General features: G+C 33.7%; 1 protein-coding gene across 2 annotated transcripts in view; it reads right to left on the reverse strand.

Moving 5' to 3' along the window:
- Positions 1-15793, reverse strand: part of LOC108732890 (cardioacceleratory peptide receptor-like) — a 208817-nt gene that overhangs the window by 27001 nt on the left and 166023 nt on the right. For both annotated transcript variants that reach the window (XM_018463886.1, XM_018463887.1), the window contains 2 exons: positions 9591-9726; positions 1719-1916 (listed from right to left, as the gene is read on the reverse strand). In XM_018463886.1, the coding sequence (XP_018319388.1) occupies positions 1719-1916; positions 9591-9726 (334 nt within the window). The remainder of the gene's footprint in view (positions 1-1718; positions 1917-9590; positions 9727-15793) is intronic.

The following is a 15793-nucleotide window of genomic DNA, read 5'->3' on the forward strand; positions in this document are numbered from 1 at the left end:
TCTAACTCCTCCTCCTACAGTTGTACTCCCTTTAATAATGTTGAGCGCGTCTTCGATGTATAAATTAAAAAGTAACTGTTACACTGTGCATCCCTGCCTGATTCCCTTCCTAATATTTACTTCTCTACGTTGCAATCCCAGTTTTATAACTGCCTGTTGCTCTATATACAAAGTAAATATCACTGTTCTTACTTTGTAACTCACCCCTACATTTTTAAGTATATTTAACATCTTGTCCCATTTAACGCTATTTCTAAATCCACAAATCCTATGTACGCACTCTTTTCTTTTTCTATCGTTTTTTCTATTGTTACCCGTAAAGCTAGAATGTCCTCCTGCGTTCCTCTATTTCTTCTAAATCCAAACTGATCTTCCCCTAACAGTTCTTCCGCCATTTTTTTCTATCCTCCTCTGTACAATTTTAGTTAAGATTTATAAAATGAATGGGAAGTTTAGCTAATTGTTCTGTAAGTCTGTAAAAACTACAAAAAGAGATAACTACTGACCACACGATTGCTTTATCTTTCCTGCACGTTTCTGTCCGAATTTACATTATAGCCGGATAGACAATGAGCAGTCCATTTTCTAAGTCTATGACTTAAACCCTTACCTAGCCTAATGATTTCGTCGGTGGGCGTTTAGTCAAGGCTATTCCCGCATATTGTAACATTAACTATGACCCTACGATAACCGAGTATTGACATTTAAACGAGCTAAAGAATTTGCGTCATTAACTACTGTACTGGTTGAATTTCAAATCTAATTGTATAAAAGTATGCGGTACGATTGATGATTGATTAACAATTTTGACTTTTTGATGTATTATAGCAACTATACGTTGAATTTTAGCCTACACGGAATAAATTCAATTTTTATGACAACGCAAAAATTGCAATTCTCGATTGTAAATGAATTTGCCGTAGAAATTGTAGAATTTATTAGGTAACTTATTATTATTTGAAGTTTCTTAATTAATAAAATTTAATTTGTAATATCAACTAAAATACCTAGTAAATTTATTCCTGTTGGGACTTTATTTTTAAAAATTCGGGTCCAAATTGTAATTTTTCATTATTTTCGCTTACGAACAAACGGGCTAGTTGGATAAATTGTAAATATCGCTTTAATATTTAGGTCAATTTTCCTGTTTCATTTTTTTTCGTGTAGTACTTAATATATTCTCATTAAAAATGTTAAAATTTTAATTTGAGTAACATAAAAATTTTGGTTTGGAGTAATGTTTCTTCATTTAACTTGCTTTGCACTTTCGGAAGTAATTCGTAATTCATGTTATTATTATAACATTCATTTTGTAAAACTATTGTAGTTCTTCTGAGGAAGCCGAGAATTTACGGCGAAGATTTAAGAAATTTCATCAATCCCATATCCTATACAATTACATTTAAACACCCTCAACACGTGAAAAAATGAGTGGTTTTTTGTTAAAAGCTTAGATTAAACGACAATATCCTCGATTTCGTAAGGCTTAAGGAACAGTCCTATCTTACACGTTAGTTTTTTAATAGCATTTTTAAAAGAACAATATTTTTTTAAACAAGATTTCACTTTTATAGTTCATAGTTCATATACGAGAGTGCATTTAATTTTGAAAAATAAAGAAATCACTTATACTATGTTTTTTCATATCGAGGGACAATACTAGAAGTCAAAAAGAAAACGGAAAAATAAAATATGCTATAAGCCATAAGGACACTTACAGCTGCCAGAAAAGTTCATGGGATGGGTAATGGCGTCGTAGCGGTCAATGGATAGGGCGACGAGAACGTACGTTGACGAATAAGTTACAACTGCCTGAAGGAAGCGGATTAGTTTACACAATACATTTCCGGCATACCAGGCTATAGTGATCCGCCAGACGATATCTGTCGAAACGTTGATAAGACCAACGGCTAAATCTGAAATAGTACAAAAGAAGATATATTGCAATTAAATATACATAATTCGGACGGTAGCAGTAGAATTAACTTCTAATTACTCAAAAAAAATATTCTAAAGAATTACTTTTCAGGTAAATAAGATAATCACAAATGACTTATCCCAACGTTAATTACCAATTATATTCTAATACAGGTACAAAATAGAATGAAATAGATAACTCAATTAAAATTGTATGTAAACAAAAGTGTTGAGCGAACGCTTCCTTAACGGTAAGAGGTGTACGAACTCTTGTTATTGTACAGTAGTAGAGCCTATAAAAGCTTTTAAAAAATTGTGGACATACGAGGTCTGTTGAAAAAGTATCGCGAATTTTAAATTTCCGCGGATTACGTATATTCGATGTTTTTGTGGCGTTATGTTAGTACTCACGTCTCTCACTTATACCGACAAGTTCGGCCATGTTGAATGTTGAGTTAATTTTTCACAGCTCCTTTGCCTGCACGTGTTTTGACTCGTTTTTGATTTTCGCCTATTCTAAAAAATGGACCAAAGAATCTGTATCAAATTTTGTGTGAAAAACAAAATTAAGTGCACGGACGCATTCAGAATGTTAGCTGCGGCATACGATAAAGCTACCTTGGACCGAAGCAACGTTTATTAGTGGCACAAAATGTTCTCAGAGGGCCGAGAAGATCTGAACGACGAAGAGCACGCCGGACGCCCGAGCACGTCAACAACAGATGAAAACATTGAGGATGTGAAAAAAATAGTATTGACTAATCGTCAAATCACCGTTAGAGAAGTTGCTGAGGAACTAAACATATCGATTGACTCCTGCCATTCGATTTTTACCAATGATTTGGGCATGAGATGGGTCGCCGCGAAATTCGTACGAAAATTGCTCAATTTCGACGAAAAACAGCATCGCATCAACATTGTTAAGGAGTTGTTGTACTCTGTCCGTGACAACCCAAATTTGCTCCAGAGGGACATAACGAATCATTTATGGTTATGATGTGGAAATGAAAGCTCAATCATCAATGGAAGCTGTCGCACGATCCACGACCGAAAAAGCCGCGCCAAGTTAGGTCGAATGTGAAGATTTTGCTTACAGTTTTCTTCGATTGCAGGGACGTGGTGCATCATGTGTTCTTGTCACAGGGTAGAACGGTCAATAAGGAATATTACCTGCAAGTTATGCGCAATTTGCGCGAAGTAATCCGCCAGAAACGCCCGGATTTCTGGAAGCACAAAAATTAGCTTTTACACCATGATAATGCCCCTACTCACACACCGTTGCTTGTGCGCGAGTTTTTGGACAAGAACAACATACTAATAATGCCGCAGCTACCGTATAGCTCGGATCTGTCCTCCTGTGACGTTTTCTTGTTTGCGAAACTGAAGAGGCCTATGAAAGCACGACGCTACGCTATGACTGAGGAGATAAAGACGTCATTCAAGGAGGAGCTTAAAAAGATCACAAAAAATTATTTCTTGAAGTGCTTCGACGATTGGAAAAAACCTTGGCACAAGTGTATAATATCTGGTGGTGATTACTTCGAAGGGGACAAAATAGATATTCATGAATAAATAAATAATTTTTGAAAAAACGCAAAATTCGCGATACTTTTCGAACAGAGCTCGTATTAGGCTATATCTTTTGTAACAGAATGAAATAATTATTTTTGTCGTGAGTAGATAACAAAAAGTGTAGTAATTTAATGACATAAGAGTTTTGTATCTCCAATTAAGCTAATGTGGCCCTTTGGTCCTCACTACGTCGCTTCCTGCTTTACAATCTCTGAAAACTCTGTAGAGACAATTCAGAATCTCATGCGCCATGACTTTGGCTTGTGCAGTGACAAAAATCCATCCGTTTATCCATTTTTGCATGTATACCTTTTATAGCACTGTTTACAGTTTATTTGAATCTCCGTTTCTGATTGTATAGTGAAGCATATGTTTAACAATCGAGTCATTGTCTTTGAAATGTATAATTAGCTTCGCCCTCGCTCATTTCGTAGCCCATGAGATTCTGAAATACCTCTACCATTATTTATTGCTGATTTTAATGAAAAAGAAGCAAAAGATATCACTCGAGTGAGAAAGACAGAGAGAGAGAGCTATAAAACTACGTCGCTTCCTGTTCTACAATCAGTAAGTATCTACGCGTTTGGTTCGCTATCAGTTTGTGTATTTTATTATCCTTCAACGGAGAAATACGACACTCAATAATATATATTTCCATAAAGTGCCATAAAGGCTGAAGTATATACTGTCCTCGCTTAAATTGTCGTCGATGTTTGTAGGTTCTTTTATACCGATAAATTTCGTCACGTACATAACAAAAGAATTGGTATGCGGGTTACCATTTCTAAAGTATCTTTATTCCTCCGCCAACGCGGCACAAAAGACAAAAAAAGCGTTGGCTTTTACCGCAATGTATCGTGCCATTCGAATAAATAAAGACCGAAAATGGGAGGACCGTAGTCATTTGCTTTTTATTTGAGTTTTATTTTCCTATAATTTTATTCAAAAAGCTGAAAGATTTACACCACGAAGGACGGCAAATCCGAGAATTATTTAACAGATGCTGAGAATGATGTCTAAGCGGAAATCTGTTTTTACCGCTGTTCGTTTAGCCACTCTAATAAAGTTGACATGATGACAACAAATAGTAGAAAAAAAACGTGATTCAGTGTAACGCTTAAAATTCATCTAAAAAACTGTGCGATAAAAACGTTTAAGTGGCTTTCTTGAGGATTTCGTACTTTACCTAAATACAGGGTGACTGGAAATTGTTCGTATTCCTCTCTGGAGAAGAAACTAATAGAAAAACTGCAGCATATTTGGGATAATGCAGGTAACTTGGAAAAAAAACTTTTGGGTGTTTCATTCCCACCAGCCAGCAATGCTAGTGGGCGGGCAGTCCCTCCGGACTACGCCGGAAGGTAGGGCGGAAGGCCCTCTTCAGCCTGCTTTCAGGAATCGTGGGAATGGGTGGGTGGTGGTTCGGGTGAGAAAGATGAGACGGACGAAATGAAGACAGAAGAGAATGAAAGATTATCTGTGGAATATTACTGCCTCAGCATTTGCCTATGTGATCCAAGGAAACCACAGAAAAACTTGGATCAAGGCAGACGGACCCGGAATCGAGCCGGCGTCCTCTCGAATGTTAAGCAATGGTCTAAACCTCTAGGCTATGCTGCTCGGTCTAACTTGGAATACTTCGATATCTAAATAATTATAAACGTTATCTATATTTCTTTACCGTAAACATAAAGTCATACGTCACAAGAAGCCATCCAGTATTAAAACCAGAACGCCACTTTGGCATTCTGGCTACCAGCCACAAGGGATTGAGACGCCTGTTTTTAAAAAAATTTCGGTAAGAATGCAATCAGTGATAATTATTTATTGTAATACTTTAAATCTTCATCGTAATTATTTAAAGTGTTAAGTGACCTTGTTAGTTTATGATGTTAGCATGATATTGGGAATATATATAGAATTAAAAATGTGACATCGAATTTTATGTTAAGATGGTATGTTGTTAATTTGGAATATCGAAAGTGAGCATAATTTGGAATTAATTAGATGTTATTTTAGGTTCTTTTGTTTAAAAAGGATTGATTGCTTAAAGATTTAAAGACTATAAAACTGTTACAAAGATAAGAAATCTTTAGTTTCTAAGGAGTAGTGTTAGTAAATACCAAAAAAAATTTGAATATAATTTATATTCCAAATTACCTGCACCCTAGGTCAAGTCTCGATTTTGGAGTTTTTTAGTTTGATAGGTATTTTGATAAGGTTTCTGGTTTTTATTATGTTTGATTGTTTTTATTATTACAGTTTAATAATTTGTCAACTATTTAATGTATTTTTATTGAGCCATCAGTTTCTCTTTAAATGTATCCTCAAAAAACAAACTAGTATTCCAAATATCCTGCAGTTCCTCTACTAATTTGGATTGATTTTACCTCTATTACTTTGGTTGGAAATGTGACATTTTCAATAAAAATCTACTTCGGTCTTCTTGATATAAAAAACTGAATTTTGGGACTTAAAAATTAAAAAAAAAATTGGTTTGAATTTTTCTGTGATCTAGCTCATAAATTGGTCAACCTTCCAAAAACTAAAAACCATATTTACTGTTAGATTTTATGTCGTGTGTGATAAAGGTTAAATAATTCTAGATTAATGATAGTTTCTTCTTCCAAGAGGAATACGAGCAATTTCTAGTCACCCTATAGATAGTACAAAATCCTTAAGTTATTCAACGCTCAGTCTTATTTTATGTGGAAATGTCCTAATAGAGTTTGAGGATCAAATTTACTACAGATTCTTGTGGCGACAATAAAGAAGTAAAATAGGATCTCGAAAAAGTCTTTTAGTCTTTCTTTTATGTAAAACACACAATTTCAAAAATTTTAAACGTTTTTCCGTAATTTGAATAGTGACATTCTACAAGAAAATCGTTGTCACTTTTTATTGCACTATTTGAAGCAATACTATATATATATANAAAACATTTTTAGTATTTGAAATTTTAAGTTTTATAACTAGATTTTAACAATCAATATATAAAAAAGAAGCTGTTTGAAAAAAGGAACTTACAAGAATGTCCTAGGTGTAAGTGTTCTGTGTTCCTATGTCTGGATAGCACATGCGTTTGAAATATGGAGTTAGTCTACTTTTTTTTCGATATTTTTACATATTTTAACTACCCGGGACTACTTTATTCGCTAAAAGGTCAAGTTATGCGTTGGACGAAGGGTCAACTTATGCATTAGAGGAAGGGTAGGGTAAGTTTTCGAAATTTTATAACTCTCACAACTATCGGTACTATTCTCTTTAAAAGTCATGACAAGTTCGCATGTGTTTAGAAGATTTTTTTTTAGAAAAACGTAAGTATGAGCAATATCAAAACATTGTTGAACAAGACCAAGACGGAGACTATATTAGTAAGACCAAGACTAGAAGTATTTGAGCAAGACCAAGACTGTCTCAAGTCTTGATCTTGCTTATTCGGTCTTGCTTTGCCCATCACTAGACACAAGTCCCAAAATATTAGCAACTACTTGTGAAACACCCTGTATTTATCAAGAAGCGAAGTTTTAGACAGAGGAAATTGCATTAAAATTGATCCTTGAAGTTTCATTATCATCTTTGAAATAGTTCTAAAACCCGTTATCATATTATAGTAACACTACAAAAGAACGAACAAATTAATTAAATAAAATTGAATTCCGTGTTAAAGTAAAAAAATTTCTTTGAATCATTATATTAGTTTTTCTTTATAAAAATAGGACCGTCGAATAATATCTTTTTTCAGGAATGGTCTACTGGATCTTTTCATTGCAACTAAATTATACAAAATAAACCAATTGTGTTTGTTTGGAAAATTAGTCTACTAAAATACTTACTCAATAATGAAATGAATATGCTGAGAGTCGTTTGTTTTATTTGTCTTTTTGGATGAAAAAAGACGTCTAGACAGTAAATTATTACAACAGTGGTCAAATAAACATAATGAAAATATGACGATACCATGATTGATTTCTTTAATTCAGTGGTTGGAATTTCTATATTTTCACCAGAAGTATAAATGTAAACAACAGAATATTTGCGCTGTACGTTTGCAGATAAGTACACTACGTAATAGAAAAATATTTCGATTCTGAAGGGACTGAATTTAACAAAAAAAAAACTCTTGGCTGAGGTTTTGCTCGCGTAGATTCGATATTGAAAAATCTTTGAAGTGAAACTGTTTTAGTCTTATCTAGAAGTCAGCAAGACCTTGCTCAAATCGAGGTTGGCAGATAAGCTTAGTAAAAAAAAATACTGGTCATAAGTGAATTCACAAATGTATTACAGGAGGCGACTTATCTAAGCTTCTAAGCTAACCATTAAAAGCCTATAACGAACGAAAAGGAGTACTAATTTTAAACTTTTGGTATACTTTCTAAGGCAATCTACTTAACGAAAATATTTACTTTCATATAATATTATTCATTATTATTCATATAATTTTATTTCTGATTGTACAGTGAAACATATGGTTAACAATCGAGTCATGATAATGCAGGTAACTTTAAAAAAAAACTTTTGGGTGTTTCATTCCCACCAGCCAGCAATGCTAGTGGGCGGGCAGTCCCTCCGGACTACGCCGGAAGGTAGGGCGGAAGGCCCTCTTCAGCCTGCTTTCAGGAATCGTGGGAATGGGTGGGTGGTGGTTCGGGTNGAGATTCTGAAATACCTCTACCATTATTTATTGCTGATTTTAATGAAAAAGATGCAGAAGATATCACTCGAGTGAGAGAGGGACAGCTATAAAAAAAAACAAATGAATGCCTTTCAAAACATTGTGCCTTTTCTCATTTTTTCTATTTGTCTAAGAACCACATCAAGAAGATTCATTATTAGATATTACATGCCATACTTCCAGATCGAACGGTTGATAGGTATGTCTTCTCTCTATGTTCTTCTTTCTCTCTCTGTCTCTTTAAGCGTAAACGGTAGGTAATTTTGACTAAATAGCACCAGCTTCCCCTTTTCTAGAGATCGTTTTGCGTTTCGTACCATTAATGAAATTACCCCATAGTATTACGTACACACACCCGAGATAAAAATGTTCAGTCTTTCAGAATCTCTGAAAGCGAGACTCGAGTCTCCGTTGCTCATCGAGTATCTCTGGTGTCGCTGAGAGACTGTCGAGAGATTGCCAAAAAAACTGTTTAGCGTCTCTGAACGAGAGACTCGAGTCGCTCATAGAGAGATCCTCATTTCGTATCCAGTCTCTGAACGAGAGACTCGAATCTCTGAACGAGAGACTCGAGTCGCTCATAGAGAGATCCTCATTTCATATCCAGTCTCTGAACGAGAGGCTCGAATTTCTGAACAGGAGACTCGAATCTCTCAATAAGTGGTGTCTCGATAGACATGGTTAAAGTTTTCTAAGTTCAACATATTTCAGAGTTCCCAGTCTTTCTACGAGAGACCCGAGTCTCAATTTTTCAGTTTTATTCATTCAGTCTCTCTGTGAGAGACTCGTATCTCTGAATTAACAATTTTATCATTCGAGTCTCTCATACAGAGACTGTGAAAGATCCATAAAACACCTAGGCAATAACTGAGAAACTGTGAAAGACTGTAAGGGACGCTCTCAGAGACGCTGAAAGACTCTGAAAGACTGAGAGGAGAGAGAGGAGAGAGATAGAAAATTTTTGTCTAGGGCACCAAACGGTAAATAATGGGAGGACTACTAATAACATACATATTCTTCGTCGTTTTGCATGTGCTTATTTTATAAATACACATGATTTTAATTGTTTTAATAATTTAGTGCGAAGGTATACGAGAAAGCTCATGGGCCTTGGCAAAAAAACCATCCCTTCTTTTAATAAAATAAATAAATAAAACTTTAATATACTATGATAAAGGATTATTTTTTCTTGAAATCTAAGGATTTTCGTATCTATTTTTGATTATTCCGGGTATAACTTTTAAGCAATTCCGGTTGCAATCTCATGACTACAACTTTCGGTATCAAAAAATAAAAAAGCTCTTCAAACAGCATTGTCGTAAAACGGAATTTTCCAGCTTTTGATTTCAGAGATCACAACCAGTTTCTTGCTACCAAAACGGAAATTGCATCAGGTAATGATCCGGAAGTGAGTTAAGAATCTTACCCGCGATAGCCAATTGTCGGATAAAGAAGTTCATTCTGGATTTTCTACTTTTGCTGACGAGTAATGTTACAAGCACAGCAGAATTTCCCACCACTATCATCGTGAAGAGTATCCACATTACTGTAAACTGTTCAGTCTGCAACAAAATAAATTGATAAATTCACATTGTTTATAGGTATCGTTTAAAATATATTAGAATCAGCTTATAATGACATCGAAGGGAAATAACAAACACGCCATACTAAGCGGGCGTCATACAAAACATAGTCTTAGAAAATAAACAACTTTCTATTTTGGTTAGTTATTTAGTGTAATAGAGAGAAAAACTACAAACTGTATATATTTATTAACAGAAATAGAAAAAGAACGACGAATTGTAATATCAATATACATAAGAAGGGTCAGAAAAATGAGCGAAAAAGTTATTATTAATCATTGGAATCAGTCATAATAAACGATATGTCATTTTAAACGGAGTCATTATATCCAAACTTTCCTGTAGAAAATTTAATAAGAAAACCAAACTTAACATTGCAATTACTTCATATTAAGCGGTTGGTCAATATAAGCGGAGTTATAAAAAACGAATTCCACTGTATAATGAAAATATTTTGAAACAAATGTATAATCGCACAAAAAGATTTAAAGAGTCTTTTCTCCTGATTACCGATTAGACCTAGACATTTTGCTACACAAAAGTTATGACAACTATTTCATCTGGTTGATAGGTCGAGAATTACTTTTACAATTAATTAATCTTGGTGAAACATTTTGAATAATCAAAAAAGTAAGAGCCTTGGAATGTTTTAATTAGCTTATTATCGAAACCTCTGATACTTTCAGTTAAATTAAAACAATTGTCAGAGGTGTTAATAATAAATTAGTAAAACATACCAAGAATATCGACTGCAGTAATTTTCGCAGTGAATCGAATCGTATTTTTTATTATTTACCACAAAACATTATTCATATTAAACATTTTGCCATACAAAAGTTATGATAGCTATTTAATCTGGTTTAAAGGTCGCGAATTACTAGATGATGATACACTTCTTGCACATGGATATATAGAAATATTTTTAATCTTGTATAATCTTGATGAAACATTTTGAATAGTACAAAAGGAAAGAGCTTTGGAATGTTTTAACCAACTTATTATCGAAACCTCTGACCTCTGAATCTATTTTTATCATAATGCAATTCTAGTGTTGTTGTTGTTGTTGGGAACATTATTACTTTATTATTTGTTTTATTTTTTGGTTTATATGAGACTTGCTCATCGTTAATTATTTTTTTCATAACTACTAGTTCTAGTTCTAGTTCAGCAAGTCGAATAAACGGCTCTGCCTGTCTGATTCGTCAAACGTTCAAAAACTATCGCGAATTTTGTGTTTTTTCAAAACTTATTTATTTATTCATGAATATCTATTTTGTTCCCTTTAAAGTAATCTCAAACAGATATTATACACTTTTGTCAACGTTTTTTTCAATTCTTGAAACATTTCAAAAAATCATCTTCGTGATCTTGTTCATCTCTTCCTTCAGTACCGTCTTTATCTCCTCAATCGTAGCGTAGCGTCGTCCTTTCATGGGTCTCTTCAGTTTCGGGAACAACAAAAAGTCACAGGGTGCCAGATAGTGTGTTGTTTTTGGCCAAAAATTCGCGCACAAGCAACGATGTATCATTATGCAAAAGCCAATTTTCGTTCTTACATAAATCATGCCGTTTCTGGCGGATTGCATAACGCAAAAAAAGTATAACTTGCAGGTAATATTCCTTATTGACCGTTCAACTCTGTGGTAAGAACTCATGATGCACAACGCTCCTGCAGTCGAAGAAAACTGTAAGCAAAACCTTCACATTCGACCTAACTTGGGATGATTGAGTTTTGAATTCGACGTCAGTTATTAATGCTCAACTAAGTTTCAGTTAACACGAACTTCCTCGATAACAACTGCACTGCTTAAATGCAAATCTTCTTGGCTAGACCGCATTCAAATGTATGAACACGCGGTTCACGTGTTTTATTAACTACCCACACCGGCAACACGTCGCTGACCCAGTGCTAAAACTTATTGCATTGCATTAACTACACAAATTGTTTCTTGATTAAAACAAAAAGCAACGAAAATGTAAGCAATTTTCTTAATGCCCCTTAGTTTCCGTTCCACTACTTTATGTTCCATTCCTATACTCCTATGACCATAATGTAAAAATTAATTGTTTCTAACCAACTCACTTTGTACATTGTGAAACAACCACTGCTAGGAAGTCTGCCCCAGTCTCTGTCTTTGTCTTGGTCTTGGTACTGAGTGTTAAGTCTTGGTGTTGCTCAGTTAATCAGATACTTACGCTTTTTTTAGTAATTTTTCTAACTACAAATGTTTCTATTTACCGACACAATAATTATATTAAATGCTGAAATTTTCTGTCATACATGCGAGGTTGTTATGACGTTTAAAGAAAATAGTGTCGATAGTTGTGAAAGTTATGAAAATTCGAGATTTTACCATTCTTCCAATGTATATATTGATCCTTCCTCTAACGGATAAATTAACAGTTTAGCAAACGAAACCTACAGGGTCCTTGAAAGAAATGTTAAATATGGAAAAACATTACTTTGTCTATATTTTAACCATGTGTTATCCAGACATAGGAATAAGGAGCATACCTACTCCGAGGACCTATCTTTAGTCCGCTTTTTTCAAACAGTGGTATTTTTAAATTTGGTCTTTGTCTTGCATATTTGGTCTTGGTTTTAGTCTTAGCCTTGTCCATAAGGTTTGGTATTGGTCTCGCTACTACAACGACAGTCTTGGTTTTGGTCTTGCATCTTAGCAAGAAGGAGACCAAGACTATAACACCAAGACCAATTTTGATTATCACTAATACTAAATATTTTCTTCATTAATTTTTATTTATGGTTAAATTGAACCAATCCATAAAGCCCTCTACTCTCTTTGCATATTCATTTGATATCCACAAAACTGTTTATGTAAGTACATTGTGAGTTTAATTAAAGAAAAAAAGGGTAGTTTTATATATAGACATTTTATCATTTATTATTTTTATCGTTTGCTCTTGTCGTTTACTTTCCTGGTCTTTTAGGTTTTGAATACATTAAATTTTAATATGTGATGTTGATTATTCATTAATTTTATTTTTAGATTAGTGACAATTTTCAAATAGCGTTGGTAAGTATACTATAAAGGTATATAAAGTAAAACGCAGAGGAGTTTCTTAAGGCATGATACCATCTGGCATAAAGAGTTGTCGTTGTTGTTTTTATTTGTTAAATGATGTTTGTAATATATGCCCAACGTAGGTTCGTAACTGAAGGTTACCTGTAATGCTATTGAAGTGACCCAATTTATTCAAATATTCTCAAAAATTCCTGTTTCCTGAATTCGTTAAGAAAATTTACGCATCATTTCCCTTGAATGTTCATGCATAATGAAACAAATAGAAATAAATAATATATATTCGATAACCATTGTAACATATACCCACATTCGTATTAATATTATAAACTAAACCATTTTTTCATAAAACGATACAAGGAAATTGGGAAAAACACGACGCTTTATTATTTTTAATTGCTAGATTTATGAAGCTGATGGATGGTCTCAAAATACGTGTAGATTTCAACGTTAAAAATTTCCAATTGTTTACCTTTTTGTAAGTATTGCTATGTAAAATTAAGAGACAAGAATTTCGATTTGCAGTTGAATTATAATTTCAACTCCTCATCATCATAATGTCGAAAGTCTTAAGACACGCGACATAAAGTCGTCAGTCCTAAGACACGCGCCTCCACTCCTTCCTCTCCTGAGCTAATATTCGCATTTCCCTAAAACTAGAATATCCCACATCCTTAACGATTTCTAAACGCCAATCTAATCTAAGTCTACCCGTACTCCTTTTTCTCCTTCTAATATGTCTCTGACTAGACATTCATACCTGAGAAGGTGTCCTACCAACCTATCTCACCTATTTTTTATTAACTTCCATAGAGTCATCTGTTCTCCTATTCTTTTTAATACTTCATCATCTCTAACCTTCTTTATCTACGGTATCCTCATCATTCGCCTATTTTCAACGCTTTTAACATATTATTTCACTCCGCGTCTACCGTCCATGTTTAGCACCCGTACAGCGCCGCGCTCCAAACATACACCTTTAACAATCCTTTTCGAATTTTTAAATTAATCGTTCGCGAGTATAGAAGTGACTTCTTTTTATTGAAAGCCACTCGGGCCTGCGCTATCCTCTACATCTCTACTACCTACTCCTTCCGTCCTGATTTATCTGACTTCCCAGATACCTAAAATTAGCCACTTTCGTTTCCTACCTTTATATTAGCTCTTTCCCTACTCTTTCTTCCCTTGCATACCAGTATTTTTGTTTTACTTTTATTTATTTTCATACAATACTGTTTTGTCAAATTTCGGCTAAGATTAAGAAGAATATCCACATCTAATTCTAAATAGAGTGGTTTCACTTGTTTGATTTTTATTAGGATTTCTTGAAATTTCAATGTGCTAAAGCTTTTTTGGGGCCAGATTCAATTTCGCCGTCAAAGAGTAAGTATATTGAAAACGATCACCTTTTGTTTTGATTCCTGTTTCAACCCTCCACGATTTCTCAGAAAAAAGATAGCATTCTAAAAAAAGGGAGAATCACGGTGGCGGGTTGAACAGAAATAATAACCGGATCAATAGCTTTTAATGTATTTTTCGAATACCAACTCGAATGTGGTCCCAGAATTACCGAAGATCGGCGAAACTTCCTAAAATCAAAGCTAAATTGACAGTGTAAATCGTATCTCGGGGTTAAAACATTCTTGGCAAAACCATTACTTTTGTCAAATTTACATCAAATTAAGTATGTCATGTAAATAGAGGGTAAAAGCGTCCTATTTGTTTTTTTAATTACGTCATTGAAACAGTGAATTAGTGCTCAATAATTTACGGAAATGTAGACTGTGGTACATTTAATTGAATTACCGAGGAACAGACACGTTAAGTTGCGACAAAACGGGGCGGCGCAGAGAAGTACGCGAAAAAAGTACAAAAACTATTATGATTGGTTCTCATTATTTCGGAAAAAGTTTTAAGCAAAAAAATACACGAAGAAATCTATTAGTAACCTTGAACGTGATGTCGAATTTGGTGGTCAAATCATTTGAATATCGACTCATTTTCTAAATGGGCATACATATTTTGATTTCAACAATAGAAGAGCAGGAAGTTTGATAATACCTACCCTTGAAGTTAATTTGCCCTTCATTTTGCAAATTTCGAACGATTTTTTTGCAATAATTTTGATATATATATATATATATTTCACCCCTGCCCGTCTCCCTTTTGTTCCGATTCACGTGTTCGCTCTTCAGGAATTTTTTGTATAAAATTTACATTAATTTATTTACTTTCCGTCCCATTCCTAATCATACGCCGAATGTAAACAATAATACACATATTTGAAGCAATATTTTCTTTGAAAAACTTATCTTATTGAGCACCACTGATTATTTTTATTATTGTTTGTTCAATTTTCTAAATGTTGAGGGATTCATTTAACCCGTATATTCCATTTCTAGTTTGATTGTAACCGTTTGCCTTTTACTTTTATTAAAAAGAGTTTCTACTCGTCATAAAATTTTAATTGAATTATTTATAAAAGTTTTTAGTATACAATACAAAGCAACTTTTGAGTCAGCTTTTTTTTAATTTCAGGTGCTCTCTTAGACAGGTATAAAAAATCTAAAAAGTAGTAATTTGTACGTTAACTTTTAATGAGCTGCTAATTAAAAGGGGTAAATTATACAAACAAAACTAAAATGTTTAACTTATTGCTTTTGAATGGTTTCTTGATAGGTATAAAAATATAAGAACAATGAAATAATAAAAACGGAGTTTGATTTTTGAGTGATAAAAAGAAAGTCCAATATTGTATTAGTGATCGTGAAAACTTCAATATGAAAAATGTTTCTTTTTGTACAATTGATTATTTACTTTCATAATAATTTTGAGGTGGTCTTAATCTCCAACGTCAGAAATTGATTATAAAAATTAGTCCTTCAAAATAAAAATTATTATTACAAACAATTAGAATGAAGCGCTCAAAAAACCTCAATAATTTAACTAAAATATGTACTTTATGAGATATAACTACGAAAAATGTAGTTACCTGTAATGCT

This window comes from Agrilus planipennis, unplaced genomic scaffold, assembly GCF_000699045.2.
Source record: "Agrilus planipennis isolate EAB-ADULT unplaced genomic scaffold, Apla_2.0 scaffold31, whole genome shotgun sequence".
Classification (NCBI taxonomy): Eukaryota; Metazoa; Arthropoda; class Insecta; order Coleoptera; family Buprestidae; genus Agrilus; species Agrilus planipennis.